The 10,000-nt window shown below is 32.8% G+C and overlaps 1 protein-coding gene across 4 annotated transcripts in view; it reads right to left on the bottom strand.

The window, feature by feature from the left end:
- Window positions 1-10,000, bottom strand: part of LOC137624357 (uncharacterized) — a 292,607-nt gene that overhangs the window by 138,578 nt on the left and 144,029 nt on the right. For 3 of the 4 annotated variants that reach the window (XM_068355051.1, XM_068355050.1, XM_068355054.1), the window contains exons 2-3: window positions 7,528-8,677; window positions 4,161-4,406 (exon numbers count right to left, since the gene is read on the bottom strand). In XM_068355051.1, the coding sequence (XP_068211152.1) occupies window positions 4,161-4,322 (162 nt within the window). In that variant the 5' untranslated portion in view covers window positions 4,323-4,406; window positions 7,528-8,677. The remainder of the gene's footprint in view (window positions 1-4,160; window positions 4,407-7,527; window positions 8,678-10,000) is intronic. The other variant, XM_068355053.1, reaches the window with a different exon arrangement.

Below are 10,000 nucleotides of genomic sequence, written 5' to 3'. Positions count from 1 at the left end.
CCATTACAACACCGGATAGGCTGGAACTATGAAATCTCGCCTTGGGGTAGTCGCCTTGGGGTAGTTGACAAGGTTATCGAGTTATGTTTCTGTAGGCCTACACTTGTCAGCTTTTAACGGGATCGTTCATCTTAAGAGCTAGAGATGAGGAATGATAAAAGTTATAAAAAACTGTACAGTTATTTAATAATCTATCAAACTGTAATGGTACAAATAGTTTAGGGTAAAAGTTATGCAAGTTAACTAAAAAAAAAAAAAAAAAAAAAAAAAAAAAAAAAAAAAAAAAAAAAAAAACTCGGCAAAGGTCCATTATGTAGTTATCGGTCTTCATTGGTAAAGCTCATAGACGCCTCAACGGAAGAATCTACTGATATATCTGTTCGGAGGGTGTTACTTCCCTTTCGTTGTCAGCTTTGGAATGCCTTCAATGCTTCAGCTTTCTCCAATTCTTCTAATCTTCCAGAAAGTATTTTTACAGTACCCTTTGGAATATAGTTCAATTCTATTTATATAATATTTTAACCAAAAGTCCATGGGCCAGACACTGAAAAGCAATCCGCCCTTCACCACACCCGCCCCCAACCCCCCAACCTTTCTTTACAACTGCCCCATTTTTTCTAGTTTCTTTGATGTCCATGTTCCTAGAAAAGCGTTGTTAATAAGGAACTTTCTGGTTGCTAGTAACTGTAAACATATCTATTTAAAGTTGACCTCGTATTAAGAATTAGTATATTAAGTTCTTATTCCACCTCATTTTTTTTTTCTGTCAGTGGTTGTAGCTGATGCTTTACTTAATTCAGTTGCCAGTAAGTTTCTTCCCACAACTTTGTCAGCGTATGTCCTTTTTTCAATATTTAGGGCAATCGCTGTTTGAAGCGTTAACTCAATTGAATCCATATGCCTCGTTAGATTACCTACCTTCTTAGTAACATCATTTGTTTACGGATCCGTAGTCTGGTTGGAATTTGCTAAATTCGTGGCAAACACAGCGACGTTTTCTCCAATTCAGCGATTCTCCCTTCATTTTTACCTATACTGAAGTCTTTCTTCTTTAGTTCTTTCTACATTTTTAATATGTTCATCTTGGTTATTTTGGCCTTCATCCAGAGATACGTGGCAGTCATTTCAAATTTTCTACATCATAGTTGATGCTAACGTCTATACACACACACTTCTTGAGGTAGAACCTCACACAAAATTCATATATTTTCCACTTTTTTCTTCTTCCCTCCAAAGATCCACACAAATGGTAACTATCCGTCATGATGTAATTTTACTTTTCACTTCAGTTCCTTCATGAGATTAATTACTATTTTCAGAAATTTAAGCAGCGAAATTTAGCTTAGAGAACCTGTGACAATGCGAATTTAGAAAAGACAGTACCACGTGAAGGTTATATAACTAAAGTAGCTTCGAAAGAAGAGGTTGTTCCTCAAATATCTTCAAGTACAAGATATTAACGAATCATCTAGGCAGATGCAAAGTCTGAATCAAATTCCAGTTTTTTTCTTTTTTTTTAATACAGATGAGCACATTGTAAATACATAATTATCCTACCAATTAAGAGATGCATTACGAAAGCTGTAAATTAGATTCAAACTCACCTGGTTTTCCAACTTTGGCTGCGACATCTGCCTTGACTTTTTCCTTTACTCAGTGGTTCTTGTATTTGGAAATAGAAAGCTGCCACATCGATGGATGTTTGGCAACTTCCTCCGCAAGGATCCAGTCTTGTTACTCGGATTAGAACCTATGACACAATTCCAGTAATCTTTTACTACTAAAATTGTTTTCACCCTCCTTCCGACCGACTATTGAGAAGCAACAATGATCCTAACGAGTACCGATTGTCGTTCAACGCGAGCCAGCAAAAAAAAAAAAAAAAGAAAAAAAAAAAAAAAAAAAAAAAAAAAAAAAAAAAAAAAAAAAAGTTCTCTAAAAATCATTAGACGATGACTGTTAATCTATGAGCGACCATCACCGAGCTATAATCACACCAAGCAAACCCCAGGATTAATAAACATGTTTGCCTAGCATTCGCCAGGCAGCAAATCGATCCAAGCTCAGTACCGAGAATTTGGGCTGTTTACTGGGAAGGCCATTGCTGTGCTTGGGCTTGCCCGGCTGACGTTATGACAAGAATCTATTCTCATGAAGCCAGACACCCTTTCCTTTATCAATCCTGGCAAAACTGCTTTAAGGTCCGTATAAGGGAAAGATCTAGAGCCCACAATCATGTCATGGCTACAGTAACTTGAAACCGGTCGCATTTAGTCTCCTCTCGCCGATATTCGTTGCACATACACATTTACTGTAAACACAAAGCACTGACCCGTAGCACAGATGGTTTCAAGAAGAAACTGAAATCATCCCTTCTTACAACAATTGATGGATTAACGTTGCTATAAAGATGTAACGAAAATGACACAAATTACTTTTCATTAAGAGATTTTGCACTTAATATATACCTAGAGGCAAGTCAATGATTAAAAATGTCTTCAGATAAGGTCCAAATAAAAATGTAGAAATAAGCAATCCTGATGGCAAAACAGACCTATAAGCTTATTTAAATACATGAAATCCATTTCGAAGGTTTCTGAAGATTTTCTTAGGACACAATAGAAACTGAATGAAAAGTGGTTATCACATTCAATAAGAAACAAAATGATTTACAAAGTCTACAAGCAAAACACGCAATTTCCAGGCACTTGCTGACAATTTACTGACGTTTGAAATTTTTGATTCTTACGTTCAATTCAGTTTCACCTTATGTTTTCCAGAATGTGTTCTAACAGTACACTGCGCAGTTGTGTGCAAATCGTAATTTCAAAATGCTTGCTGTGTACAAAACTCCGTTTCCTATCGCAAACAACGTTACTAAGTTACCGTTGGAACACTTCAATCCAAGACAGTTTAACATTTACATTCCACACATTACTTCAGCAGATCACGAACAGAAACTATTGTGATCTTAAAATCGATCAGTAAATATATACTGATACCAAGGGGATTTGAATTGAAAGATACTTTGCTATAAAAAGGGTTCTGAAACAATATAAGTTTAGAAGATAACTGTTATCCCTACTATGTACAATCTGTTTAACAGCCCTCCATGAAATTAACCAAGTTCACGATATATCACGCTGATTAAAGAGATCAGTTGAGTCGAGCCGGTACAAGTATAGTAACATTCAAATTCAAATACCAGTTCATACTCTTAAAGTGACTTCAAAACCACAATTATCTGTAATTTCGAACTTCACCAATAAGGAATCAAAAGTTATGTAGAGTATGTTCCCCAAAACGTAATACGGGTTTAAAAACTATATAAAATTCTTTTATGTAAATTTAGCATAACAAGAGCATTTACCTTCCTTTTTGATGACAAAATTACCACTTTTCATTCAACTACTTAAGGTCTTTTTTTAAAAAACTAAACATGCCATTTTATAGCTATTTTGAGTATAATTTTTTTTTTCCAAAAATACATTTAGTGAATACAAAATTTTACAGGATAATATAATCCGTTTAAGAGATCATTTTACTAATAACTTGTCAATACCAGAGAGAGAGAGAGAGAGAGAGAGAGAGAGAGAGAGAGAGAGAGAGAGAGAGAGAGAGAGAGAGAGAGAGAGATTGATTTAATAACTTTATTGCGTTCAATATTATACATACATACAATGTATATATACAGTGCATGTACACGTATACAGCAGAACACAAATGGCGCACCCCCTAGCAGGCTTGCATCGGAAAGTTTGCCTTAACAGATATTATTCCCTTTACTTAGACAAATAATAACAATAATGACATTAATAATAACAATAATAATGATAATGACAACTATAATAATAATAATAATAATAATAATAAATGATAATAATAATAATAATAATAATAATAATAATAATAATAATAATAATAATAATAATAATAATAATAATAATATGGCAAGCTAGGAAGCATTTGCAAAATTTGGGTAATATTTCTTAACTTCCAAAAACACCCTAGGATCCAAGAAATGGCCAAGAATAACATGGAATGACAGAGTTTTAATTTCTCTTCTAAAACGTTCAATTTCATTGCATTCTTCAATATAATGATGTAACCTGTGAGAGAGAGAGAGAGAGAGAGAGAGAGAAAAAAAAAACTCCACCTACCAAGGGAGACGGTGGTTTCGGGACGGGAGTCGTAGGCCCGGAAGTGAAGTTGTCGATGCGAATGACGCGTTCCCCTGGGAAGGGAGGATTCCCGTTGCCGCGCCGCCCTGCCTTGCGCCTCTGGGCCACGCTGAGGATGTCGTCGTTTCCCTCCATCCTCATCCTGGATAGGAGTCAGGAGAGGTTGGGGATGCAGCGGCAATGGCGGGGATGGGCGAAGATGTGGATGGTGATGCTGAGGTGGACCTGAGGATGGGTAAGGATGGGTTTGAGTGACATTATCGTTATTGATAATGAAATCGTCATTGATATTATTAGCGTTAATAGTAATGATATCGTTAATAATATCTTTTATAATAATAATTATAGATTATTGTTATAGTTATAGTTTAGTTATAGTTATATAGTTATTATCATGATCATTAATAATAACAAAAACAATAACAACAACAATAATATTATTATTATTATTATTATTATTATTATTATTATTATTATTATTATTATTATTATTATTATTACTACTACCTAAGCTACAACCATAGCTGGAAAAGCAGGATACTATAAGCCTAAGGGCTACAACAGGGGAAAATAACCATGTGAAGAGAGGAAACAAGGAAATAGATAAATTACAAGAGGGGTAATGAACAATTCAAATAAAATATTATAGGAACAGTAACATAAATAAACTTATAAAAGATACCTATATTAGCCTATTCAATATGAAAACTTTTGCTGCAAGTTTAAACTTTTGTAATTTCACCGATTACATTGAGTATTGCATAAATATGAAATGTTATTAGATTAAAAAGTTAGCTACTTAAAGATTCTTTTTTTAAATTTACAAAATTAGATAAAACATATTAATGGAGTGATTTAATTTACGAGAAACAATATGAGAAATATCCTTAAAATAAAAATTTTTAAATATACAAACTTGAATACAGAAAAACCCATCAAACTTAATTCCTGGATTTTGCGATACTTTTGAAGCAGTTGCACCGGGAAGCATTTACAACATTAAATATGACACTTGTTCAAATTAGAACAACTAATCAATTTCCCCCAAAATTAATGGAAGTATAATGGCAGCTTATTGTGGAAATGAATGAAATGTTGATAAAAATCCAAGAACTATAAACATAACTGATCTCTCTCCCCCAAAAATAATTATCAAATAAAAATGTGAAAACACGGGAAACTGAATAGAGAACCCTTTATGAAAACCTTAAAGCATTAAGGTCAGGAATCAACCTTATCTGCAAAAGTAGAAAACTAAGAATATAGAAAGTAAAAATACATCATATAAAAAAAAAAATAGTTACCAGAAAATTCGGCTCCGGAACATTCGATCCCAGAAAATTTGGTCCAAGAAAACTCGGTCCCCGGAACTTTCAAGCCATAAAATTTGGCCCCATAAAATCGGTCCCGGAAAATATATGTAAACTGACCATGAAAACTTTAATTTGAATAATAATTAGAATTAATCAAAAACAAAATAGAAGTGATTCTATAAAAAAGTTAATGTAAATAAAAGAAAAAATATATTCATAATATTACCTTCTATAGGAGACCACGCGAGCAATTAGGCTAACTGGGTACGAGGAAATCCGGTCACGAAAATATTTGATCCCAGACTATATCAGTACACTTCAAGAAAACTTATTCAGCTGATAAGAATGAATAAATAAAATTAAAGAATATATTAATAAAAATATTAGAATGTGAAGTTTATTTATCGCTACGATCATAAGACTGGACAAGGTATTTTTTATCCGCGTCTCTATCGACTGTTATTTTAGTTTTTTTCTGAGAAATATCTCCTCTTTGATAAGCATGAATGATTTTGGTCTAGGGATTCTTCTTTTGGAAGAACATCAATAAGTTTCCAGATGTTTGAATGCTTGCTTGTTAGCGATGTGAGCAATGCTGAGGGAAAACCTTCAATAGCATTGTTACCAGAGGTAATTCCTGAATTACTCGACTGCAAACATTTCAGAAATTAACTGGATACAAAAGGCTCTTCTGGTCTGCCGTCTTCGTCTCATCTCGTAATACCTTATAAAATCTATTGCAGTTGATTCGTCTTCGCAGAGATCTTCATAAGTATCATTTACTAATTCTGGTGGTAAAAATGGCAGTGAACAGAACATTTTTATTTTAGTGGCAACGAAATCACCGGTACTATATCAAACTTTATATCCAAGTTGACATTATTTCCTATGAACAGTCCCACGAAAATGAAATAAACAACGTACACTAGTGATTCCAGGAAAGTTATGGTCCCAGCTGTTACGAATTGCATGTTCGAAGTCAACCTGGACGTGAAATGCGATTATAAGGCGACCCAATTTTGAGAAAAGTTTTCTTTTTGTCAAAATAAAATCAGTCTTATCTTTTAATCTTTGAATTTCTGTGCATCCCAGTTTCCATATGTACATTATGTCAGTCAAAAATTGTTCCTTTGAACAGAACATTCTTCTCAAAGTCCTTTTTTTTTTTTTTAACGCCGGAGATTTGGAGGGACTCCATAGTTTTCGCAAAAATACTACATATCAAGCGAAATAACCGAATACCAATTTGAAAAATTGCCTGGGCCCCAATTTTCTGAGGCCGAAATTCAGGGACCATGTTTTCCTGAAGCGAATTTTCGTAGCACCAGAAAAAAAAGCGAATAGATTATTTAAATTATATTAAATTCAAAGCTAAAAAATGGTTGGGAAAATAAAAAAGAAAATTACTTATCAATGAGATGAAAACATAAAACTCAAATTTTCATAAATTATCATGCAATAAAACCCATTAAAATGATAGAAAATATTATAATATTTATGGATGAACCCAGAATCTGAACTCGACACCGTGCTGTTTGCATAAAATGATATAAAAAAGGAATGAAAGCAAACGTATTAAAAAGGAATTCATAATAGCTCCTAGAGAGAGAGAGAGAGAGAGAGAGAGAGAGAGAGAGAGAGAGAGAGAGAGAGAGAGAGAGAGAGAGAGAATTATTCAGATATTCAGGCATTCTAACTAATTACTTAGCATATGAGTAAAATGAAGAAGGCAAAAATATATATATAAAATATTTTATGAATAAATGAGTAACGATAAATTCTGAAAATGTATGCTCTTCAGTTAATATTAAGAAAAAGGGCAATAAGACAAAAAAAAAAAAAAAAAAAAGTGGTAGATATAGAGCGAAAGAAAAGGTTAGTAAATCAAAAATGAAACTACTTATACATATAAAACAAAATTTCAATTAGTCAAATAAAAACAAAAAAACTTTATATCTAATATATCAAAACATTAAAAGAAAGGAGAAAATTAATTGCAAAAAGCGAAATTATTTTAGTAATTTGTAACTTACTACAAAGGGAGTTATCACGCAGTCTTTTTTTTTTTTTCTTTTTTCAAATGATCCGATGCCACATACCGCCAGACTCAATACTTCCAAGGTCTATGAGATCAACTATAATATTCCAGTGCACGTCACCGTTCTTTTCAAGAAGGAATGTAATAAATGCCAGCTGGGAAACACACAAACAATCTCAATTTTTTTATGTCTGGTATTTTCTTCCCTTTTCTACGAGACATCGATCGATATCTCTCGTTGAACTAAAAAAAAAAATGTTCACACTTCTGTGTTTTATATGCAAGAATCGAAACTTGCAATTTTCATTCTTAATGGATTCACTTTAACCAAACAGCAGTTTTTCATGTTGACTTTGTCCTTCATGTTTACCAAAGTTACGAGATTAAGAATATACTCATTTTATCATTAAACCAAACATTTATTTTTTTTTTCAAAATCACATTCCGTATTACTGTTCCAGTTTTAACACAAGACTTCAAATAAATTATGTTTTTATTGTTCCCTTCACATAAAATGTCTTTTTTAAACCAAATTTCAATCTGCCAGAGTATAAAAAATTGTCTTATTTTTATATTTCCATGCAACTAATTTTATTCCATACTATTTTAGTTCCTAATAGTATATTTCTAGGAGTTTCCCAAATAGAAATGAAAAGGTCACTTGTATTTGTCTATTTCATTATTAGAATTTTACCTTCATTTTAATCTGCTCTACAACATGTATAATCAAATCTTATAAACACACTTCCTTCAAAAATTCAACTTTGCTTTTATCTCTTTATATATGAAAGTTAGTTTTGCTTTCACGCCCCAGATTCGGCTCCATTCCCACACCTACTCATTTCGTGCTTGCATCATCATTTCCGAGCCAAAAATAAAGCTGAACGCTCACTAAATACCGTTCGTTTTCCTCTTCCCAAAAGAGGAGACGTTAGAAGCTTTCTCATGCCACAGCCTTCCATCTTACTCATCCTTCATGAAAAGGAGAGAAGAAGAACTCACAGAAAATCATGAGTCAATCTGAGTCAGTATAATGGCAGAAGTAATTTTTTTTCAATCTTCAAGGATTTCTCACTAACAACAAAACTCTTGGTGGTGATCTAAATGAGAGGTTGAGCCAAGTTCATTCTTCAAGACGGGACAGTCTGAAAAAAAGAAACATTTGTGGGTTAGATTAAAACAGGGTTGAGTTTATATGAATTGCAAGATAATGATGTAAAATTATTACTTTAACTGTCCCGGTGAAACATCTACCAGAAACAAAGATCACCTAACACATTTCAAATCATTACTCATAGATATGATGCATAAACAAAAACACACAATATATATACATAAATATATAGATAGATAGATAGAGATAGATAGATAGATTAGTATCATCATCATCATCCGCCGTTACTAGTCCATTGCAGAACAAAAGTCTCTGACATCGCCTTCCACTTGCGCTTTTTTTTATGGTCTTTCTGTACCAGTCCACGCCCGCAAACTTCCTTAGTTCATTGATCCATCGTCTTCTCTTCCTTCCTCTGCTTCTTTTACAATCTCTAGGGACCAATTCTTTTATTCTTAATGTCCATCTATTGTCATGCCCATGCCCATTTCTTTTTCTTACAAGTTGTACGAATATCCTCTACTTAATTTGCTCTCGTATTCATGTTGCTCTTTTTCTGTATCTTAGTTTTATTCCCATCATCATTCTTTTCAAAAGTGTTTGAGTTGTAAGTAGGTTATGTTCTAAAGCTTTAGTAAGGCTCCAAGTTTCTGATCCCTATGTTAATACTGGTAGAACCATCTCATTAAATATTTTTCCTTTAAGAGAAAGTGGCATTTTACATTTCATAAGCTCCTTTTGTTTACCAAATGCTCTCCATCCCATGCTTATCCTTATTTTAATTTCAGTCTCGTGTCCTGGGGTAACATTTACTGTCTGTCCTAAGTATATATATATATATATATATATATATATATATATATATATATATATATATATATATATATATATATATATATATATATATTCATTAACAATCTGTAGAGGTTCTTCAGTAACTCTTATTTGTTGTCTCTGCATTTTCATTGAACATTATCTTCGTTTTACTCTTTTTCATTTATAGTTCTATATTACTGCTTTCTCTATTCAAATCTTATCTTTTGTAATTCTTCACATGATTCACTAAACAAAACTATGTCATCTGCAAAGCTTAAGTTGACAAGGTATTCCCCATTAATAATAATTCCTACATTTTCCTACTCTAAATTCTTATAAACTTCTTCTAGGCATGTTTTGAATAATTTAGGAGAGATTGGGTTTTCCCGTCTAACTCCTTTCTCAATCGGAATTTTCTCACTGTCTTTAAGTAGTTTTAGGAGTGCTGTCTTCATGTATAGATATAAAGTGTTGTAACATAAGATTCTTCTATTACTGGTTTTTGAAGGGCTTTCATTACTGCTGATGTTTTGACAGA

This window comes from Palaemon carinicauda, chromosome 31 (genome assembly GCF_036898095.1).
Source record: "Palaemon carinicauda isolate YSFRI2023 chromosome 31, ASM3689809v2, whole genome shotgun sequence".
NCBI classification, from domain to species: Eukaryota; Metazoa; Arthropoda; class Malacostraca; order Decapoda; family Palaemonidae; genus Palaemon; species Palaemon carinicauda.
The sequence above is the reverse complement of the archived record's forward strand: the minus strand, read 5'-3'. Positions and strand labels throughout refer to the sequence as shown.